This window comes from Chiloscyllium plagiosum, chromosome 28 (genome assembly GCF_004010195.1).
Source record: "Chiloscyllium plagiosum isolate BGI_BamShark_2017 chromosome 28, ASM401019v2, whole genome shotgun sequence".
Taxonomy (NCBI): domain Eukaryota; kingdom Metazoa; phylum Chordata; class Chondrichthyes; order Orectolobiformes; family Hemiscylliidae; genus Chiloscyllium; species Chiloscyllium plagiosum.
Genome location: NC_057737.1, coordinates 48,943,210 through 48,967,548, shown reverse-complemented (window position 1 = coordinate 48,967,548; position 24,339 = coordinate 48,943,210). Strand labels below are relative to the sequence as shown.

The window sequence follows — 24,339 nt, the reverse complement described above, 5'->3', positions numbered from 1 at the left end:
CAATTAGCAAATCAAATTTTATGATTAGAATCATCCAAAGTACTTCAGATTTGGCACAAGTGTGAATTGATTAAAATGTTTCAAACTTTGCAGTACAAGGCTGTGGTTTACTGCAGTACAGGTTTTCACACCAACATAAAATATCCACACACCATTCTGAAGAGGAGCAGGGGAGTTCTCCCCAGTGTCCAAACCATTTTATGTTAGCCTTCTCTCTTCAGAAATTTTGCCTGACCTGCTGAGTATTTCCGGCATCTTCACATTTCAGATTTCCAACATCTGTGATGTTTTCTCTTTTATATGAGAAGAACAGTTTTTAGCTTGTCAATCTCCCTGCACGATTACAGAGTTGCTCTTGGTTCACAGTTCTTTGGTTGATCTGCTGTTAGTCCCGTTGTGCTCACATCATTTCCTCTGGTTCTTGGACCTTGAAATTAAACACTGCTTTGTAATCAAAATTAAACCTGTTTAATTGTAATCCAATTAAACCTGTTGGACAACCTGGTGTTGTGTGATTTTTAACGTTGTAATCAAAAGCTAGTAATTCCAGCCTGCAATCAACTTCTCTCAGCAAGGACACCAGCCCAGCTAAGATTCATGTGGGACATTGTGAACACGAGAATCGTGTTATACATGCTTCATTTAATGGAATTTATCCAAGTTGGCAGTTGTAATATAGACCAGACATTCTTAATATTTGGATTTGTAGGCAATTTGTTTGAGATATCTCTTTACAATTGGGTGTTGCTAATTAATTAATTAAGAATTTAATAGAGGATTAGTTTACAGAAAACAATATCTTACCCTCCCATTGCATGCATCTGAAACACTCAGAAACGTTTGCCTTCTGCTATCAAATAATTTCTGACAGTAAGATTACATACCCACTCCATTACTCGGGCAGCTTATATTGGGTTGTGTTGTGTGGGACTGTGAATCTCAGAATTAACATATCACAAGCAAACACATTTCTAGCTGCAGGTTTACGTTACCTAGTTGCCAGGCATTGCAACACTGATAAAGTTCCGAAGGTATTCTCAGATTATTGGTAGCTAATTGTCTAAAGTTTTCTGTGTTTGAACAGGTTACACATCTGACACCAGCCTGTAACAGGGAAAGAATGTGTAATACCAACTGGTTAGTCTGTTTAACCAATAGTGGTTAGCTACAGGCTAAACTGACATCTACTGGGCTTAGCTGTCCACATGTGTGACTGACAAAATAGATCAATGGAAAGACTGTGGAGGTTGACTGTGCTTAGGTAACATATTCTTGCATTAATCCCGCTGAGAATAGATCAAAGACTCCATCTGCTGTCTTTTTGCTCAGAAATTTGATCTCTCTGATCACAGTGATGTTTGATGGGTTGAGTTCTGTTTTCATTGTAAAAGAATTCTTACAGCAGTCAGCAATTTCTCATAAAAACAATCAGTTATATAAAAATTATGGCTACACATTCAATTGAGGTGAATGTGACTTCAGAGATTTGATCTTCTAAGAGACAAGTAATGTGAGCACTCAGATCTTCAGTTTGATGGAATAAATCTCATCGAAATGTCAGTGATTCCAGTAAAACAAACAATGCTGCAGGCACTATTGGCCAATTATAATTTGCCTTCGAGATTTGACAGGTATCCATCATACAGAAAGTGCTTGCTGATGGGTGGCTCGTTGGCAGTCTGCAAGGTGGCATTTATTGAACTGAACCAGAGTGACAGGGAACATAGGGAGGCAAAAGAGAACAAATACATCCTTTGAGATCCTGCAGAGTGTTTGCTGCTTACAGCTGATTTGCATCTAGCCCCCAAGTCGTTGTCCTTCACCCCAGTTGAAACCCCCAGGCCGGTCCTCAGGCAATGGATTATAGTTGGGGTCTTCTTCCGGAATATCAAAAACAACTTTCCTGCCAGAGAAAACAGACCCCATTCCTGGGATTAGTTATGGAAACAACATGCAATAGTCAATAGCAAAACTTGCATATCAGGCTGGGTGTGAATTATCAGATCAGGTCACAATCTACACAGTGCAGGGTGATCCCCATATCCACGGGTCCAGTTTCCACGGTTACAGTTACCTGCAGTTTACCTTCTGGAACCAGGGATTAGGGGCTGCTGGGAAGGTACATTTCCCATTTAAATGAATGGGTTCACACCTATCCATGGTTTTGTAGGTCTTGGAACACATCCCCCACAGGTACGGAGGGACTACTGTGGTTCACAACAGGAACAAAGCACAAAATCAGTCTTTGTTTCTGGAATAAACGCAGCAGTATGATACACTGTACCACTCAAGATGAATAAAGGTGGCCATACCAATTGGATTAGCTCAGGGTGCCAACAAGGCAACAGTGGACTCTTGTCTCCAAGCTGGCAAAGTAGGCCAAAGTAGGTGATGGATGGTCAATGGATTTGCTAGAAGAGAGTTATGTTGTAAACCCCAGCTCTGTCTCTGCATCAATGCTTACACACTGTGTTACACAAATATTGTGAGGTAGTTCTGGGGTAATAACAGGCACCTGCTGTTATACACCCAGCAAGCAAAATGGCAACCACAAGAATGCCTCTGAAAACCTAAACACCTTCAAAGGTTTCACCCACAACATGCATCAATCGCTCACCATCCAAACCTCAACCTTTGGGCCCTGCTTCCCCATGCTACCTGCATATCATTAATACAGGGGAGAACTAGAGGAGCCTGGAGTGATTGACTGTAATGAGAACAAGGAGAGGCATGTTGCAGTCACATTCAGCCTCTTTGTTAACTCAGCTCAGGAAAGTCTTGAAGGGAGATGGGCAGTGATAATATTTCTGAAAGGGGGATTACAGTAACTCTAGAAGACCTCTTGGTGCCCTGGTTTCCTCCTACAGTACAAAGATGTGCAGGTTAGATGGATTGGCCATGTTAAATTGCCCATAGCAAATTGGGATGAGCAGAGTAGATGGATTAGATATGGGAAATGCAGGGTTGCAGGGATAGGGTGGGGTGTTGGGGGGGTGGTCTGTGTGGGATGCTCTTCGGAGGGTGCTGTGAACTTGATGGGCTGAATGGCCTACTTCCACATTTTAGAGATTCTATCATTTATCCCAAACAAAGATCACTTCAATAAAAAACAACTTACAAAATGTTTGGTGTTCTGAGCAGCCGACCCCCACCAGGTTGGTTTGGAAATACGTCTTCCAAGAAATAATAGATATGACCAACAGCGATTCCTAAAATCAAACAACAACTAGGTAGAGCTAGAAAGACAAAATAGCTGCACAGCACGACCTTAAATGCACAATGAAGTACACTGTCAACAGGACTGTCAACAGGGGGTTCTTGGGGCATTAGAAAGAAGGCTCAAGTTTTGGCAGGACTGAGAATATGGTGCCAGCATCTAGAAACAGGAGTAGGGCTATTTGGTCCCTCAAGTGTGTTCAGCCATTCATTATATTCAAGCTATTCAATGACTTAACTTCATATTACCACCTTACCCCATATTTCCCAAATACCATTCATTAACAAAACTAATCTCAGATTTAAAATTAATAATTGATCCAGCAATTATTGGTTGTGGATGAGAATTCCAAACTTGTACACACATGCAGTGTTTCCTGGATTAATTCCTAATAGATCTGGTTCAAGTGATTAGATGATGATTACTTGTCCTAGATGTCCGACGAAAAGAAATAGTTTCTATCTATCCTATTTAACTACCAAATCGTCCCTGCTGCCTTCTAAGTTCCAGGAAACACTGCCCCATTTTTATTCTCACATTGTAATTTAACTTTTGGTGTCCAGGTATCACCATGGTGAATCTACACAACATTTTCCCTCAGGTCAATATTCCCTTCCTAAAATGTGCTGCCCAAATCAGCGCTCTCAATCCCTGAAATGTGGTCTGACACCTTTTATGGACCTCAAAGGGATTGTTCACTTAAATGAAATGCTTGTTAGAAATATTGCTTTGAGAGTGCAATTTCCTTTTGGTGTCAAAAGTCTTCATGGAAAAGTAAAAATTCTCTCAAATCCTCAGGCTAAGTGTATCATCAACACTGTACAACAGGTGTTAGAGAAGGAAGGAACTCTATGGTAAAAAAGGATGTGGTCTATATCCATATTAATATAATTTTTGAATTTGTACTTCAAAATAGAAGCAGATGGGTGTTGGTTACTTTTGTGAAATGTTTTATTTATAATGAGAAAGGTCAGTGAGTTATTATGGGAGTGAGCTAAACCCAGCATTTGTCAAAAAGCAGCTGACTGTACACCTCGGTGGTGTTATTTGAAATACGCTAATACTGTTGGGTTTATGGCAAGTAGGGTAAACACTTAATGTCATTGCTTTGAGTTCAGAAGAGTAGTCAGAGATGTACAGCATGGAAACAGACCCTTCGGTCCAACCCGTCCATGCCGCCCAGATATCCCAACCCAATCTAGTCCCACCTGCCAGCACCCGGGCCATATCCCTCCAAACCCTTCCTATTCATATACCCATCTAGATGCCTTTTAAATGTTGCAATTGTACCAGCCTCCACCACTTCCTCCTGCAGCTCATTCCATACATGTACCACCCTCTGTGTGAAAACGTTGCCCCTTAGGTCTCTTTTATATCTTTTCCCCTCTCACCCTAAAGCTATGCCCTCTAGTCCTGGAATCCCCCACCCCAGGGAAAAGATATTGTCTATTTACCCTATCCATGCCCCTCATAATTGTGTAGACCTCTATAAGGTCATCCCTCAGCCACCGATGCTCCAGGAAAAACAGCCCCAGCTTGTTCAGCCTCTCCATATAGCTCAGATCCTCCAACTTTGGCAACATCCTTGTAAATCTTTTCTGCACCCTTTCAAGTTTCACAACATCTTTCCAATAGGAAGGAGACCAGAATTGCACGCAATATTCCAACAGTGGCCTAACCAATGTCCTGTACAGCCGCAGCATGACCTCCCAACTCCTGTACTCAATACTCTGACCAATAAAGGAAAGCATACCAAACACCTTCTTCACTATCCTATCTACCTCCGACTCCACTTTCAAGGAGCTATGAACCTGCACTCCAAGGTCTCTTTGTTCAGCAATACTCCCTAGGATCTTACCATTAAGTGTATAAGTCCTGCTAAGATTTGCTTTCCCAAAATGTATCACCTCGCATTTATCTAAATTAAACTCCATCTGCCACTTCTCAGCCCACTGGCCCCTCTGATCAAGATCCTGTTGTAATCTGAGGTAACCTTCTTCACTGTCCACTACACCTCCAATTTTGCTGTCATCTGCAAACTTACTAACTGTACCTCTTATGTTCGCATCCAAATCATTTATGTAAAGGACAAAAGGTAGAGGGCCCAGCATCGATCCTTGTGGCAATCCACTGGTCACAGGCCTCCAGTCTGAAAAACAACTCTCCACCACCACGCTCTGTCTTCTACCTTTGAGCCAGTTCTGTATCCAAATGGCTAGTTCTCCCTGTATTCCGTGAGATCTAACCTTGCTAGAATCAAGCAAGTTTAAAAAAAATTTAATTCAGAAAATGCCAAACTTGAATGCAGATGCAAGTTTAGTTTCTTTCCTAGAAGGAGTTCCTTGTGATAAATCATTCTGCAGAAGAGTTTATAGAACAAAGAAAAGTACGGCACAGGAAGAGGGCCTTTAGCCCTCCAAGCTTGTGCTGATCATTGTGCCCTAAATAAACTAAAAAACAAACCTTCTGCCCTTCTTCGGTCCATATCCCTCTAATCATGTAACCATCCAGATGCCTCTTAAATCTTGCCTGCTTCCATCACCTTTTCTGACAGTGCATTCCAGGCTCTTCCCAATCTCTGCATGAGAAACTTCCCTCGCACGTTTCCCTTCAACTTACCCCCTCTCACCTTGAACCGGTGTCCCCGAAGAATTGAAACTCCAACCCTGGGAAAAAGCCTCTGACTATCCACCCTGTCTATGCCTCTCATAATTGTGTAGACCTCTATCAGGTCTCCTCTCAGCCGCCGTCTTTCCAGTGAAAACAATCTCAGTCTTTTTAACCTTTCCTCATAGCCGATGCTCTGAAGACCAGGCAACATCCTGATGAACCTTCTCTGCACTCTCTCCAGAGCCTCCATGTCCTCCTGGTAGTGCAGTTACCAAAACTGCACACAATACTCCAGGCCTAACAGGGGCTGCAACATGGTTTGCCAATCTTTTGTCCTCCATGCCCAGGCTGATGAAGGCAAGCATGCCATATGCCTTCTTAATCAACTTGGCCACCTGGGTTACCACTTTTAGGGAACTGTGGACCTGCATGCCCAGATCCGTCTGTATGGTAATGTTCCTAAGGGTTTACAGTATAATTCATACCGAAATTTTATCCTAAATTTTAGTTCATGAAACTTCCAAATCAGGAGAATTTGGTTAGAAATCTGCACGTTCTTAGAACTAAAATAATTTCAATTCTCAGATATGTGAAACATTTATGTCAATAAATAGAAACTTAAAGAGCTGAGGTAATGGTGTAATTTCTCTGGACTTTAAAGTGTCTACAATGGACAGTAGTATTGGGAAAAAGATTGAAATTTAGCTGTGCTGTGTTCTTAGTGGCTCAGTGGTTAGCAGTGCTGCCTTACAGCACCAGGGAACCAGATTTGATTCCACCTTCAGGCAATTGTCTGTGAGGAGCTTGCATATTCTCCATGTGTCTGTGTGGGTTTCTGCCGAGTGCTCTGGTTTCCTCTCTCAGTCTACAGATGTGCAGGTTAGATGGATTGGCCATGCTATATTGACCATGGTGTCCATGGATGTGCTAGCTAGGTGAGTTAGCCTTGGGAAACAGGATTACAGGGGGTGGGTATGGCAGGATGGTCTTGGGAGGGTTGGTGTGGACTTGATGGGCCGAATGAACAAAGAAATTACAGCATAGGAACAGGTCCTTTGGCCTTCCAAGGCTGCACCGATCCAGATCCCCTATCTAAACCTGTCGCCTATTTTCTAAGGATCTGTATCCCTCTGTTCCCTGCCCATTCATATATTTGTCTCTGACCCTATTGTGCCCGCCTCTACCACCTCCGCTGGCAACACGTTCCAGGCATCCACCACCCTTTACATAAAGAACTTTCCACGCATATCTCCCTTAAACTTCCCCCCCTCACTTTGAACTCGTGATCCCTGGTAATGGAGTCCCTCACTCTGGGAAACAGCTATCCATCCTGTCTGTACATCTCGTGATTTTGTAGACCTCAATCAGGTGCCCCCTCCAATCTTTGTCTTTCCGATGAAAATAATCCTAATCTACTCGAACTCTCTTCATAGCTCGCATTCTCCACACCAGGCAACATCCTGGTGAACCTCCTCTGCACCCCCTCCAAAGCATCCACATCCTTTTGAGCATGTGATGACCAGAACTGAACACAGTATTGCACATGTGGCCGAACCAAAGTACAACTATAACATGACCTGCCAACTCAATACCCCGTCCGATGAAGGAAAGCATGCCGTATGCTTTCTTGACCACTCGATCTACCTGCATTACTGAAAATGTGTTGCTGGAAAAGCGCAGCAGGTCAGGCAGCATCCAGGGAACAGGAGAATCTACGTTTCGGGCATAAGCCCTTCTTCAGGAATGAGGAAAGTGTGTCCTGCAGGCTAAGATAAAAGGTAGGGAGGAGGGACTTGGGGGAGGGGCATCGGAAATGCGATAGGTGGAAAGAGGTCAAGGTGAGGGTGATAGGTCAGACTGGGGTGGGGGCGGAGAGGACAGGAAGAAGATTGCAGGTTAAGAAGGCGGTGCTGAGTTCGATGGATTTGACTGAGACAAGTGGGGGGAGGGGAAATGAGGAAACTGGTGAAATCCGAGTTCATCCCTTGTAGTTGGAGGGTTTCTAGGCGGAAGATGAGGCGCTCTTCCTCCAACCGTCGTGTTGTTGTGGTCTCGCGATGGAGGAGTCCAAAGACCTGCATATCCTTGGTAGAGTGGGAGGGGGAGTTGAAGTGTTGAGCCACAGGGTGGTTGGGCTGGTTGGTCCGGGTGTCCCAGAGGTGTTCTCTGAAACGCTCCGCAAGTAGCCGGCCTGTCTCCCCAATATAGAGGAGGCCACATCGGGTGCAGAGGATGCAATAGACGATGTGTGTGGAGGTGCAGGTGAATTTGTGGCGGATATGGAAGTTTCCTTTGGGGCCTTGGAGGGAGGTGAGGGGGGAGGTGTGGGCGCATTGCCCACCTGCATTGCCAACTTCAGGGAACAATGGACCTGGACACCCAGAATGGCCTGCTTCCACACCATAGGGATTCTATGATTCTAGCTGGAACTTACTAATTGTCATCTACATTTAGATAGTTTGTATTTTTAATTATTCTTTTATGTAACAACATTCTATTGTGCTGTGAAAGAAAGTCTAAACCTCAAGAGGATATGTCTCTGTGACTAACCACCAAGTTCATTAACCAAACAGATAAAAACATATTTCGTCAACACATACACAAAATACCAAAGTACTGCAGATGCTGGAAATCAGAAACAAAAACAGAAATTGCTGGAAAAGCTCAGCAGGTCTGACATTATCTGTGGACAGAAATCAAAGTCAATTTTCAGATCCTAGTGACTCTTCTTCAGAACTGATGGTAGCTCAGAAAATATTAATACTTACACAGAAGATGGTGTGGGGAGAGGGTACAGAATAAACAATAAGTGAAGATTGAGCCCAAAGAGAGAAAAACAGACAAATGAACAGTTAAAAGTCAATCATGAAAATGAATAGCTGCTAATGGGGGCTATTGGTAGCTGTGTGTGGTAGCAGTCCACATGAAGACAAGACTGGGTGTGTGCGGGTTTGGGTAAGGACATGTCCTCAAGCTCTAAAATAGTTGAACTCGCCATTGAATCCAAAAGGCTACAGAGTTCCCAAAAAGAAAATGAGATGCTGATCTTTCAGTTTGTGCTCAGCTTTACTTGAGCACTGTAGTAAGCTTCAGCAAGAGATGTTGGCAAGGGGACATGGTGATGTGTTGAAGTAGCAAAATATGATCCATCAAGCTAGGTTTAATTCTAGGATCTGACTTGTATTACCATCAGTTGGGATCATAACTAGTATTAGTAATTAGTATTACTAATTCTGCTGTGCAAGGCTGTCAGATCCATGTGTGTAGTGACTTTCAAAACAGGAAGTCAATGTGGACAAACCGATCATGGTGCGCAGAATGTCGGAGTGGCTGTGCAAATTAAATGTGAGATCAGAAGCATGATCTCCGGGGATTGTGTTCCCAAGTCAGTACAAGACAGGAAAATATGTAGCTAGAAAGATGCTGGTGTAGGAAAGGATTTGCATTGCTGGGACACTGGAAACATGATTAGACAATCAGACTGGGCACAGGTGACCTGTACTGGATGGATCTGCACAAGACTGCCATCATTTTCCTATCTGAATAACTAAAGATATGCTGGAAATATAAATGAACTGATAAAACAGAAAGTAAAGGAAGTGGATCTGTAAGGTTTGAGACTTTTGCTTGTAAGGGATTTTTATTCTTGTTATGCTATTTGTGTTTCTAGTCAGCCTACTAATAGTTAATGTCCAGGGATATATTATCTTCCAACAATATTAAAGACAGCAGATGATGGTCAAATGATTAATAGGCTACTTAAAAGAAAGATAATTGTAAGCAGATTTACAGGTCACTGTAATTTCTAAACAATAGGAAGTATGTGAGCAGGATACAATTCAGAATTGATTTGAGTGCAGAATCGCACCAACAGTTAACCACACCAAATTTCCAGTTTCCTTTACAAATAATACCATGAAATGATCAGACCATATCACATGTACATTCAGATTATAGTCCAACAGGTTTAATAGGAAGCACACTAGCTTTCGGAGCGACGCTCCTTCATCAGGTGATTGTGGACGACTTGATCGTAACACAGAATTTATAGCAAAAATTTGCAGTGTGATGTAACTGAAATTATACATTGAAAAATTGATTGTCTGTTAAGCCTTTCATCTGTTAGAATACAGTGATAGTTTCACTTCTTTCATTTATAAATCTCAAAACCTTTTTTTTTAAAAAGTTGCATTCTCGGGTTAGCTGTTAACAATGGTGATAGCTAGACAATATGTTGAAGGTGTTGTCCCCCTGTGTTCTCTGTCTGTGCCATGATGTTTAGAATCAATCTAAACATCAGGTCATAGACAAGAGAACACAGGGGGCTAACACCTTCAACACATTGTCTAGCTATCACCATTGTTAACAGCTAACCCGAGAATGCAACTTTTTAAAAAAAAGGTTTTGTGATTTATACATGAAAGAAGTGAAACTATCACTGTATTCTAACAGATGAAAGGCTTAACAGACAATCAATTTTTCAATGTATAATTTCAGTTACATCACACTGCAAATTTTTGCTATAAATTCTGTGTTACGATCGAGCCCTTCACAATCACCTGATGAAGGAGCGTCGCTCCGAAAGCTAGAGCGCTTCCAATTAAACCTGTTGGACTATAACTTGGAGTTGTGTGATTTTTAACTTTGTACACCCCAGTCCAACACCGGCATCTCCAAAACATGTACATTCAGATACAGTGACATTCAAAAAATACCACTTACACACTGTTTAATGCTTTTCCTTGACACAACATTGCTTCCTTACCTAACAAATCCACTATGATTGAATTCCCAAGCAACAATGAGAAGCCCATTAGTACCCAGGGCAGGAATGGAGCCTGAAAATTAAGGAGCCCAAAGAAGTTCATCCTGACGTAAGGATTTCGCCTGCTCCATATATAGACGAGCATTATAGTAAAGGCCTGACCCAGGAACACTAGATTGACAAACAAGCCAAAGATCTGACATAAAGTTAAGGAGGAAAAAAGTCAAACATTTTCAACAGGATTAGCAGATTTCTGCCTGTGTCAAAGAAAGTAAGGTGGGGTGAATAAAAGGGGTGGACTGAGAAGAAGAAGAACAAGAGAACAGGTGCATGGATGACAATTAGGGGAAAATCAGAGCAGGGAGAGAACAGGGAGAGGCTGCCCCTCATTACCTATTTCAGTAAGGCACCATGATCTAGCCGATGTAAATAAAGCTTCGGTTTAATAATTTACTGTGCTCTTTGACTGCTTGCGATTTTCCCCTGTGTTCAAGCTGTCCTGTTTGGATCAAAATGCTCAATGAGGCAACTCCACCAGAAAAAGTAACAATGGAATATTTTAAGCACTGAAGCAAATGATGAAGACATATACATCAGTCACTGCCAGATGTGACAGTGCCATGGGGCAAGGTGGAAGCCATGAGAACTATAGAAAACCTGCAACACCTGAGAAACATATTACAGGGATACATGATTTATGAACATCCAACTTACAAAACTGATTAATGGAATCCCATATGGGATATAACTTTAAAGATATGACATATACTTCACAGTACTTATGAATGACCATTTTACAGTGTGCTGCTTTGTGTTTTGACTTGCATACAAGTCCACTTCTGAATGGACTCAAGAATGGAACCAGTTCACAACCTGGAGATTGCCTGCATGAGGAGAATAATGGATTAAAAATAAAAGCACAGCAGACCAAGGCCAGTTATTAAGATCAATGAACAATGGATGTAAAGAGGTGTGAAAGTCCTCAGTGTGATTCAAGTTTGTGTTGAATTCATTGATCTTCACCAGGAGCATGTGGGAAGCTATCATTGGATGGGATAAGGGTATTAGTGACAGTGGAAGCCAGTGAGTTCTGTGGCAAAGTGTTGATGTTATTGAGTGATAGCTATATGCTTGTTAAAATATAATTAATTAATTTACTGATCTTTGAAAATAGTTTGATAACATATATACTAAAGAAAAAGCTGAAGGATACAGTCATCAAAAATCCACCAAAGAGAAACATAAAGACAAAGTCTGCAGTTCGACCCCTGAATGACCCTTCTTCAAGCATCCGGCAATATCGATATCTGCAGTAATGGTTAAGAAAACACAAGGTGTATCAAAGTAAAAATTATGAAAGCAAAAAAATGTTTTTGGAGGGAATAAACACTCTCCTTAATCCTGATTTCTTTACCTGTTGCAAATGCAATTTGTAAACAGACATCTTTTCTGTCATTAACAATCATCAATCAGTTTGATTCTTACACAAAAAGCAGTTTTTAAAAATTTCTACATGTAATTTCAACAGCTGTCAAAAGGATACAGGAATATCATATTAAACAAAAAATTAAATCCCACTGTACCAAAAAACAGGAAATTTGTAATTAATCTCCAAACCTACAAGAAAAGAAAACACGGGTTAATGTTACAGTCTGGAAATCCATTTCAATTCCTTTACACGTCATTTTTTTAAACATTCCTCGCTCCTCTCGACAGTACTCAGCTAAATCACAGCACTGACACTCAGTGAATTGAGGAAGGAGGAAATTGGAACTGTGAAGGTTCTTTGGAAATGTCAACATCACTGTCATAATGCCAGTCAACATCCTAGTAACATCAACTAATAAGGAGTGAACACCAGAAACTTTGGATGGGGCAGAGAAAGCAAGGACTGGGTGTCACCAACAATTGTCAATAAAAATGACATGAGAAACCAAACAGACGAAGGAGGACATCTGAAGGACATAATTGTGTGTGAGCACTACGTTTTCAGGTTCACAATAACTATCTCAAAGGACAGAGTTCCTGATGATGTTTCCTGTGATGTTTCGGCAGCTGCTGAATGCAGGTTGGGGAATCAGTCACCTGCGGCCAATGATGTATCCCAGCACTGAGATACTACTGCAGGCAGGCGAGCGATGATACACATTACAGGGGACAGGGTGAGAAATGAACAAATAACTTAGTAAAGATACCATAGCAATTGATAAAAATCAGCTCTTGGAGCGTGTCAAGCTCCTGGGAGTGGTCATCCACAACAAGCTTTCTTTGACTCTTCATGTGAACGCACTGGTTACAAAGGCCCAACAACGTCTCTTCTTCCTCAGGCAGCTGAGGAAATTTGGCATGACGGAGAATACCCTTGCCAACTTTTAAAGGTGCACCATCACAAGCATTCTGTCTGGATGTATCACTATCTGGTATGGCAACTGTGCCATTCAAGATCGAAGACAGTTACAGAGAGTGTGAACTCTGCCTGGACAATCATAAAGGCCAACGTCCCATCAATAGAATCCATCTACCAGGCCCACTGTCAAAGAAAGGCCACCAGCATTCTTAAAGATCCATCCCACCCTGGCAATGTTTTTCCACAACCTCTACCATCGGAGAGAAGGTACAGAAGCCTGATCACACGCACCAGCCCGTTTCGCAACGGTTTCTATCCTACTGTTGTTAGAATACTGAATGGACTCACAAACACTTAACATTCGCCTTTACCTGTGTTTTTGATTTTGCTGCTATTTACCTATTATTTACTTATCTATGCTATTTAACTATGTGATCTGCCTGTATTGCTCGTAAGACAAAGCTTTTCGCTGTGCCTCGGTACACGTGACAATAAATTCAATTCACATAGCCATTTTAGATTTCTACTGTTCAACTTACAATTCACAAAGCCATGACAGCCTGTGTAATTCAGCATTTTCTGACATTATCAGAACATTATCAGGGGAATAATTGTGGCTGAACTGGAAATATTAGGAATAGTGAGTATATACAATCCATGCAGTGTTATGCATTAATCTAATAAACACACTTACTTGGTAGTGTTTAAATATAAGCTCGGGATTGAAGTATAGCTGGAATGGTGTGATTATTTCTAATTGCTGAAAGAAAGTAAACAAGACATTAGACATTTACTTTACAAAACAAGGATGAAAACTGCACCTCATAGCACCTTTCCTACATTATCCTAAAACAATTTATAGCAAATGATGTACTTTTGAAATGTGGTCTTAAAGCCCACCCACAATACAATGGGATAAATGATGGTAGAAGGAACTGCAAGACACAATAGCTATAGGAGACTCCATAGTTATGACATACAATTGTTTCTGCAACTGCTGACATGAAACCTGCATTGTCTGTTGCTCCTCTCATTCCACAGTAAAGGGCTAACAACATTCAGAACATTTTGAGGGAGGACTACAGAAGCCCATTTGGGAACCAGGAAGGTAGGGGACAAAAGGTTTGAGATCTGCCAAGTTTGATTAGTTCTGAAGGAAATTAAAGAGTAGGATTTCACAGATAATCTTGGAATCATTCCCAGCGCTACACACAAGTTTGTTTATAGGAATAGTAAATTAAAAGAGGTTAACATGCAGTTGCAGAAATGGTGCAGAATGAAGGACTTCAAATTCCTCAGGCAGTGGGTTCAGGAGGTAAATAAGTTGCACTTGAACAATGCTGCTAACAATATCTTTGATTAGAGACAAAAAAACTACAGATACTGGAATCCAAAGTAAACAGGCAAGAGGCTGGAAGAACACAGCAAGCCAGCAGCATCAGGTGGTGGAGAAGTTGACGCTTCTGGTGTAACCCTTCTTCGGGACTGGGAGTGGGTGAAGGGGGAGCTGCAAATAAAAGGGGTGGCAGGAGCTGAGTGGTGAAGTGAGGATAGGTGAGGAAAGATAGAGGGTACGACATGGTTGGTCAATGGGAGGAATGAGAGATTGTTGGTGGAGGTAAGTTGTAATATCCTTGATTTGGACTTGCAGGGTAATATTGTACTTTGCTCAAAAACTGCATGCATTCATGTAGAACTCTGTTATCTCACTTTTTAGATTAGAATCAATCTAAACATCATGGCACAGACAGAGAACACAGGGGGCTAACACCTTCAACATATTGTCTAGCTATCACCATTGTTAACAGCTAACCTGAGAATGCAACTTTTTAAAAAAAAGCTTTGTGATTTACACATGAAAGAAGTGAAACTATCATGGTATTCAAACAGATGAAAGATTTAACAGACAATCAATTTTTCAATGTATAATTCAGTTACATCACACTGTAAATTTTTTGCTATAAATTGTGTGTGAGGATTGACCCTCCACTATCACCTGATGAAGGAGTGTCGCTCCGAAAGCTAAGGTACTTCCAATTAAACCTGTTGAACTATAACCTGGTGTTGTGTGATTTTTAACTTAATATCCTTGAGGCAGCGTTTCAACTAATTTAGCGGCAGGTGTGCACAAGTAGAGGATAAACAAAATACACAGAAAGACAGTGCAGCCAATACTTATGAATGTGCTTCCAGGGATGAGGGAGCTTCATTATGTGGATAGACTGGAGAAGCTGTTCTCCTTAAGTTTGAGATAATGTTTGGCATCAGTATTCAAAATCATGAAGCCAACGGACAAAATGGAAAGAAATTGCTCTCATGGGTGGTAAGTCAGGAACTGATGGACTTAACAATACTGACAAAACAAAACATTGGTGACATAATAAAAAACATTTTAAATAAGCGGGTAGGATCTGGAATGTGCTGCCATTCAATCAGAGCCTTCCAGAATTTCATCTGGAAGCAGTGGGCCTGGTGGAGGCATTAAATGAGCATTTTTAGTCTGGCCTCACAAGAGAAAGATGTTACCAGAACAACTGCAAATGAAGAGGGGTGGAAAAAAACTGGATAAGATTGAAATCAGTGAAGAAAAGGAAAATAAAAGAAAGCCAATTCTCAAAACAGGAAAATCCTGAGGTTTTGATCTGATGCATCCTGGGTGACTAAAGGAAACAAGGATGGAAATCGTACAGGAACTGGTTCCAATCTCCCAAGTCTCCTTCAAAATGGGAATGATGCTAGAGGATAGGTGGGTGATTGACGAGAACAGGAAAAGTCTGTGAAACAGTCCATATGGAAGAAACACTTACGAGCCAGATTGTGAAGAACAAAAAGAAAGTGAAGATATGGGAATCCCTTGTGAAATTTTGAGATTTGATGGCTTAATTTGCATTGATATCTGGGGAGGGGGTGAGGTGCTGTGGTGTTTTTCATGATGACATTTTTTATTTGATGGACGCCATAAGGTGCTTAATCAGATTGTTATTCATACCTAGAACTAATTAGATGTTTAACTACTCAGCATGTCTAATTCTGGATGACAATATAAGGTGTACATACACTGTAGTCTGCATTTCTGCATTAATATTGGAAAATTTATTGCTTTGTTCAAATCCACAAATGTTTGTGTCTTCACTTTCCTGGTAAGACCCTTGCATCTTACCTTTCAGCTATTATAAAAATAAAAGCTACTTGTTCCTAACCAGATTACATCATAACTTAACTATTTAGTCTGGGATCAAACGGTCTGGTCAAAAGTTGACGGTCTGGTCTGTGACCACGGCTTTTACATAATGAAAGGACTTAGTTAATTTCTCCTGCCTTCCACCCAATCAGAGAGGTACCCTTTTCTTCTTCCTGCCTCTTTCCCCTTTCACTGGTTCAAAAGCTAATATGTTTCTATCTTTCTGATTAAAGGTATTCAACCTCAAATGCTAACACTGTTTCTCCCTTTGCTGACATTGCCTGGCCTGCTGTGAATTCCAGCACTAATTGATTTTACTTCACTTTTCCAATATTCACAGTATTGGTACAAAAACAAGGATGTCTTGTTCAACCTTCAAAAAGCATTGGCTGGATCTAAGCCCAAGGAGTGTGTTGAATTCTGGATGTGGTTAAAGTAGGATTCTTGGGAGTTACACTAGAGATGAAGATCTTCAGTTTGGGAAAACTAGGGTAACTCAGGTAATTCTTACAGCTGAGAAAGGCAAGAAAAGATTTGATACTTGTATTCAAAATCATGAATGGCTTTGAAGTGTCAATAAGTGTGGGCGGCACGGTGGCAAGCGCTGCTGCCTCACAGCGTCAGAGACCCGGGTTCAATTCCCAACTCAGGCGACTGACTGTGTGGAGTTTGCACAATCTCCCCGTGTCTGCGTGGGTTTCCTCCGGGTGCTCCAGTTTCCTCCCACAGTCCAAAGATATGCAGGTTAGGTGAATTGGCCACGCTAAATTGCCCGTAGTGTTAGGTAAAAAGGGGTACATCTAGGGGTATGGGTGGGTTGCGCTTCGGCGGGTCGGTGTGGACTTGTTGGGCCGAAGGGCCTGTTTCCTCACTGTAAGTAATCTAATCTAATCTAATCAACAGAAACCATTAATCTGGTTTGGTGATGTTGATTGAAGATGAATCAGGTCCTGGAAAACACTCTTTAGATGAAGGAATGGGATCTCTCACATCTAACTGAGAAGGCACATGGTGACTCAGTTTAAAACTTCACCCTTAAGATGGCACTTTGGAGAGCGAAGCATGACCTCAATTTTGAAATAAGCCTAGATTATGGTTTTAAGCCTCTGAGGAATGGCTTGAATCTAACAAATAAGACATTCATGACATTATTAGATTTGACCAGTAATGGTAAGCTAGCAAAAAGACATTTAAATTGCAATGATAAGCACAAATAGATAGCATGATACAAATCTCTCTAAATCCAAACATGCAGTCGTGTCCTGTAGATTTTTGGGCACATCCAAGTTATACTGGGAAACAGTTTCGATTGAACTCAGTAACAGAGATTATATGGGGTATACCTAGAATTTGCTCCAGACAGTTAATTTTAGCTGCTCTAGTGAATTACCTGGACATATGTAAAACCTTGGTCCTTACTAGGTACATTAAATGGGGGTGAGACTAGCTATGCGGGGTGTCATACACAATCCTTAGCAGTCATGTCAATTTAGCTCCCCAGTTGTAGTGTGACATTCACAATGACAAACTCATTTCAACTGAGTTTCAACTGTACAACCACTGATACAATGTTGTGGGACAGTTATTTTGTTACTTTCTAATCACCCATGAACTCTGAATTAAACTGTGCAATGGCTAGAAAAGTGGTAAGAAGGGTAGATCAGATGAAGAAGAAAAAAGAACACAAAAGGTGGTAAGTGCCACAGGAGGCGGTGGAAGCAGCACTCAAGGAGCACCTGGATGAATACACGAATTAAACTGTGCAATGGCTGGAAAAGTGGTAAGAAGGGTAGATCAGACGAAGAAGAAAAAAGAACACAAAAGGTGGTAAGTGCCACAGGAGGCGGTGGAAGCAGACACAATAGCAGCACTCAAGGAGCACCTGGATGAATACACGAATAGGAAGGGAGTAGAGGAATACAGATCATGTAAGTGAAGACAGTCTTAGTATAGATTAGATTTTTTTTAGATTTTAGATTACTAACAGTGTGGAAACAGGCCCTTCGGCCCAACAAGTCCACACCGACCCGCCGAAGCACAACCCACCCATACCCCTACATTTACCCCTTCACATAACACTACGGGCAATTTAGCATGGCCAATTCACCTAACCTGCACATCTTTGGACTGTGGGAGGAAACCGGAGCACCCGGAGGAAACCCACGCAGACACGGGGAGATTGTGCAAACTCCACACAGTCAGTCGCCTGGGGTGGGAATTGAACCCGGGTCTCTGGCGCTGTAAGGCAGCAGTGCTAACCACCATAGAAGGGCAAAATGTGTTGGTGCAGGCTTGGAGGGCTGAAGGACCTGTTTCTGCGCTGTATTGTTCTTTGTTCTGAACAATGAAGGGTAAATGGGTGTATTAACATGGGGTTACTGTAATACAGACTGCTCGATTAGTAGTGGCTGCAGAATTTGAAAACAGAATCGAGAAGGATACAGGGAAGAGGAATTGGAATGAGTAGCTCTTATTGACCTTCTATTTAAAACTACAATTCAAAAATTATTTGGTCTCAAACAGATCGAAATGCAGAATTTTTGCTAAATGTGAAAGCTGTCTGAATCAAAGGCTACAACTATTATACCAAGGTGTGTAATCTAGTTTATTTTTAATGTGGCAGTATTTTCACCAGTTACATGATGGGACTTTCCTGTTAGTACCTTCTATGTTGTAGAGAAAACAGGCTTTACTTGTAATAATCTCTCCTCATAATTTAGCCCGCGAAGTACAGACAGTACACCATAACCTCAAACTAAATTAGCCCCACCTGTCTGCGCTTGGCCATATCCCTCCAAACATTTCTTATTCATGTACATATAGGGTACTACAGCACAGAGACATGCACTTTGGCCCAAACTGGTCCATGCGACCAAAATGTCTATCAACGCTGACCTCATTTCCCTGCACTTGGCCCATATCCTTCTAATCCTTTCCTATCTAGTATAGAAAGGTGGCGGGGGGGGGGGGGCTGGAGGCTCACACGCGATCTGCCACCTCTACTGTCTTTTAAACATTGTAACTGTTTTCACATTCACCACTACTTCTGAAATTTCATTCTACACACAAGCCACATTCTGTGTAAAAAAAAAGTACAGTTCCCGTCTTTGATCCACTATTAATTTCCCCTGGATTTTAGGTTTGCTATTCCCCCTTTTCTACAGTAAACTGCAGGTTGTCCGGAGACGCAATTCCCTTCTTTGGAACTATTTCAAAAAATCTGTTCTGAACCCTTTCCAAAATCTTCACTTACTTCTTGAATAGTGATCCCCAGAAATGGTCATGATTTGGAGATGCGGTATTGGGACCAGGTTTATTTGGAAGCAGTAGCTTTCCAAGTAAACCTGCTTGGAAAGCTAGTGCTTCCAAATAAACCTGTTGGACTATAATCTGATGTTATATGATTTTTAACTTTGCCCAGAAATGGTGTCACACTCCAGCAAGGGCCACATTTCAGCATAAGGGCAACATGGTGTCTTAGTGGTGAGCACTGCTGCCTCATAGCGCCAGGGACCCAGGTTTGATTCCAGCCTTGGGTAACTGACTGTGTGGAGTGTGCACATTCTCCCTGTGCAAGTTTCCTCCAGGTGCTTCGCTTTCCTCCCATGATCCAAAGATGTGCAGGGCCAAGCTACATTTCTAATAGTGTTCAGGGATGAGTAGGTTAGATGTTAGTCAGAGGGTAGATGTAGAGTTATAGGTTAGTGGAATGACCCTTAGGGGCAGTTTTACTCTTTGGAAGGTTGGTGTGGATTTGTTGGGCTGAATGGCCTGTTTCCACAATGTAGGGATTCTATGATAATTTTTTTTAGCTATTTACTCACTGCACCTACTGAGCAAGTAAAGATTCATATGTCAATGACTATTCTGACAAAATCACACAACACCAGATTATAGTCCAACAGGTTTATTTGGAAGCATTAGCTTTCGGGGCACTGGAGCAGCACTCCGAAAGCTAGTGCTTCCCTGTTTGACTATAACCTGGCGTTGTGTGATTTTTAATTTTGTACAACCTAGTCCAACACCTGCACCTCCAAATCATGATAAAAAAAACTTATTTGGTCACCTTCAAACATTGGCGGCTGAGCACCTCCAGGACTCCCATTTAAACAGTAGTATTTAATTTGTACTGCACATGTATCACATCGCTGATTTATTTTGCATTATATTTCATTCCAAAGTGCTGATCCGACACCTTTTCCTGGTAGAGAGGGGTGGTGATGGAAAGGCGATCAGACACCTCCTCCCCAGAAAGAGGAACTCCCAGACCTCGTCCCCGGGGATGGGGAAACAAACGGACACACACACTCACTCTCTCTCTCCCAAAATAGTCCAATCAGCCATGGCTGCCCCTTCTGTGTTCGGGTCGCCAGCCAATCCCCTACCCCCCCCGGCCCAGGCCCAGGCCCAGGCCCAGGCCCAGGCCCAGGCCCAGGCGAGGCACCTACCACAGCGGCGGTAGTGAGCACACAGGCGGTGGTGTAGGCCCGCGTTACTAGGGGGATCTGCAAGTACTCCTGCTGCAGGCTCTGATACGCCATCTTCAGCCCGACCGCGGGGGCAGCTTCCGGTCCTGACGTCACTTCCGGAAACGGACACCGCCCCCCCACCTGCGGTCCGGTCAGCGCATGCGCGGCGAGGAAGGTGGTTCGTTGGGCGGGAAGCTCGAGACTGAAAAACAACAAGCGCTAAAAGAAAACAGAGAGAGGGAGCGCGGAAAGGTGAGGGGGTAGATTGGCAGTGAGTGAGTGAATGGTGGGTCCGGGAGGGGGAGGTGGTGGAGGGAGGGAGGGGGTGTGTGCTGGGGGAAGGTAGTGGGACACACATAAAGATAGCAGGAGTAGGCCCTTTGGCCCTTTGAACCGGCTGCGCCTTTCAATGTGATCCCGGCTGACCATCCAACTCAATACCTTCTCTCCTTGATCTTTGATCGCCTTTGCTCTAATTTCTTGAAAACATTCAATGTTTTGACGACTTCAGCCATTTTTTGTGGCAGTGAATTCCACAAAATTCCCCACTTGCCAGATGGAGAAGTTTCTCGCCATCTCGGTTCAGTCCTAGATGGTGGCTCAGTGGTTGGCTCAGCGCCAGGGACCCCGGTTCAGTTCCCACCTCAGGCGACTGACTGTGTGGAGTTTGCACGTTCTCCCCGTGTCTGTGTGGGTTTCCTCCGGGTGCTCCGGTTTCCTCCCACAGTCACAAAGATGTGCAGCTCAGGTGAATTGGCCGTGGGAAATTGCCTGCAGTGTTCAGGGATTAGGTTCATAATTTAGGGGTAAATGTAGGGGAATCTAAGGTAGGTCTGTTAATCTTCAGAGGGTCGGTGTGGACTGATTGGGCTGAAGGGCCTGTTTCTACACTGTAGGGATTCTACGATATCCTTAAACTATTCTAAAGGAAGGGTCACTTTGACCCTAAACATTTACTCTGATTTCTTTTCACAGATGCTGCCAGACCTGTTTATTCAGCAATTTCTAGTTTTGCCCATAAATTTCTGACTCAGTTAATGATATCAAAATTGCACATAATACTCTAGATGTGGTTTATCCAAATCTCTGTGCAATTGCCTTCCACTGGATAACCTCACATTTATCCAGATCATACATAATATGCCATGCGTTTGCCTGCCAACTCAACTTGTTGAAATTAGACTGAAGCAGCTCTGCATTTTCCTTACAGTTCACACTACCCCCAGCTTTGTGTTGCCTACAAACTTTGAGGTAATATATTTTGTTCCTCCATGTAAGTCATTAATATATTACTGTATATAGCTAAGGTCCAAGCACTCATCCCTGCAGTGCCCCACTAGTCACAGACTGCCACTTGGATGTTTTACACACCTCTAGAATAGGTGAGACTTGAATCAGGACTTTCTGGACCATAGTATTATCACTGCACTATAAGTGCCCTTACCTTTAAAAATAAAAAGAAGGAAATATTTTCTGCTGCTTGGATTATGAGACACTTTGAGCTTTCTTTCTTAGGCCACATTTATTTAGTTATTCGCTGTATTTGATTTTTTTTAAAACATTGCTTTCCCCATTCACTATCTGTTTAGGTTTTAAAATGGCGGACAGGTTGATGACATATGAGACCCAATTTTTTGGGTTCTCCCCCCAAACCTGTGTTCTGAGAGTGTCCAGTGGAATCCAAGATTCTCTCCTTGATGTCATGCTGGTTGTGGAGCGAGTCATTTTCAAGAAACTGAAGGAAATGTCAGATAGCAGTGTGACTCCATCTCAGATCCGTACCTGTACAGAGAGCTTCCTTCAATTAATGAAAGAACGGTTTGATATGATCTTTGAGAGAGTCGAACAAGGAATTCTGCAACATATCTTCTACATTCCTGAAAATATCCTGCTTCCTGAAGACCATGTCCAGGAAAAGTACCCATACACTGAGGAACAGTTCAAAGACTTGCAATCAGAAATAGCTGAACTGGAGCACTGCTACCGATGTGAAATTATTGCCAAACATGCACTCCTTACTGAATTAGAAGACCAAAAGTTGATTGAGCTGAAACTAGAGCAGAGAATTCACTGGTTCAGCAATTTGGATAACACTTGGAAGAGTAATGCAGTCAGCAATGTTCGTGAGAGCCTGGCTTTTGTTCGGGGATTGACCTGTGAGGTCCCAGCTATGCTTCAGAAAATCCAAGAGAAATACAAGGATGAGCAAAATCAATCAAGAGCACCCAGTGGAAGCGAACAGGAGGAGGGAAAGGAAACAAGAAGGAAGCGACTTAAACTATAAAGGCATTGGGACTGGTTGGTATAATGCATTTGAACACTGCTTGTCATTCCCACCTCAATCTGAGTGGCTCCAAGATCTCTGGTTGGGAAAGTGAGTTGAGAACTCTTCACATTCCTGATGTAAGGCAACCAATGGTCGAGAAATGATTAGAATTTGGCATTTTATGGTCCTATTTGAAGGATAGCCTTCCATTTGAAACTGGGCAACAATATTTATGGGCAATTTATATTTCGGGGAAGTGATGAGATATGTTTGGATTGGTAGTAGAAATGATATCCTGTATCAACTCTGTACGGTGTGCCATCCTGGTATGAAACAGAGTCTGATGGTGTAAGCAAGAGTGTGAACAGAGAAAATTTCCAAATCCTGTGCAGACATCTTTCCTCTGTGAACTGAACATTTATATAAATAAAAATTGATACAGCTACTTCGACTGTCGTCTTTAGTTTTCTTGGTATTTACACACTATTTGTTAATTGAAAAATGTGGTGCTGGTAAAGCACAGCAGGCCAGGCAGCATCTGAGGAGCAGGAGAATCGACATTTCGGGCATAAGCCCTTCTTCAGGAATGAGGTTGGTGTGCCAAGCAGGCTGAGATAAAGGGTAGGGGGAGGGGTGCTGGGAATACAATAGGTGGAAGGAGGTGAGGGTGATAGGCCGGAGAGGGGGTGGAAGCGGAGAGGTCGGGAAAAAGATTGCAGGTCAAGAGGGCGGTGCTGAATCCGGGGGTTGGGACTGAGATAAGGTGGGGGATGGGGAAATGAGGAAGCTGGAGAAATCTACGTTCATCCCGTGTGGTTGGAGGGTTCCTAGGCGGAAGATGAGGCCTGTCTCCCCAATGTAGAGGAGACCACAGCGGGTGCAACGGATACAGTAAATGATGTATTTGGCGGTGCAGGTGAATTTGTAATGGATATGGAAGGATCCATTGGGGCCTTGGAGGGGGGAGGTGTGGGTGCAAGTTTAGCACTTCTTATGGTTGCAGGGGAAGGTGCCTCAGCAGAGGCCTCACCTTCATCCCCTACGCTCCCGGATCAATGAATTCGACACGCGGCTAGACATCGAGCATTTCTTCCGCCGCCTTCGCCTCCGCGCCTACTTCTTCAACCAGGACTCCCGCCCACCCTCTGGCAACCCCAACTCCCGCCTTCAACACACCCCATCTACCTGGACACCCCGTGTTGGCCTCTTACCCGCCCGCGATCTCTTCATATTCAACTGCCGCCGCGACATTGCCTCAACCTGTCCACCCCTCTCACCCACTCCAACCTCTCACCCTCGCAACACGCAGCCCTCCACTCCCTCAGCTCCAACCCCAATCTCACCATCAAACCGGCAGACAAGGAAGGCGCAGTGGTAGTTTGGCGCACCGATCTTTACACCGCTGCAGCTAGACGCCAACTCACAGACACCTCCTCCTACTGCCCCCTTGACCATGACCCCACCTCCCGCCACCAAACCATCAT

General features: G+C 42.8%; 2 protein-coding genes across 3 annotated transcripts; one reads left to right on the top strand and one right to left on the bottom strand.

Annotated features, from left to right (window-relative positions):
- derl2 (derlin 2) lies at nt 1–20,757 on the bottom strand. Of its 2 annotated transcripts, XM_043718876.1 has the most exons (7): nt 20,569–20,757; nt 13,634–13,699; nt 12,136–12,209; nt 11,806–11,899; nt 10,593–10,788; nt 3,119–3,209; nt 1,655–1,903 (listed from the first exon to the last, which is right to left on the bottom strand). In XM_043718876.1, exons 1-7 carry the CDS (start codon nt 20,659–20,661, stop codon nt 1,798–1,800), a joined length of 720 nt encoding a protein of 239 aa, XP_043574811.1. In that variant the 5' UTR covers nt 20,662–20,757; the 3' UTR covers nt 1,655–1,797. The 2 variants fall into 2 exon arrangements, with proteins under 2 accessions (XP_043574810.1, XP_043574811.1); XM_043718875.1 differs by lacking the exon at nt 3,119–3,209 and having other exon boundaries at nt 1–1,903.
- On the top strand, nt 20,755–23,300 carry mis12 (MIS12 kinetochore complex component). Its single transcript, XM_043718877.1, has 2 exons — nt 20,755–20,841; nt 22,179–23,300. The coding sequence occupies exon 2, from the start codon at nt 22,187–22,189 to the stop codon at nt 22,871–22,873; it is 687 nt and encodes a 228-aa protein (XP_043574812.1). The 5' UTR covers nt 20,755–20,841; nt 22,179–22,186; the 3' UTR covers nt 22,874–23,300.
- Nucleotides 23,301–24,339: the final 1,039 nt, after the last annotated feature.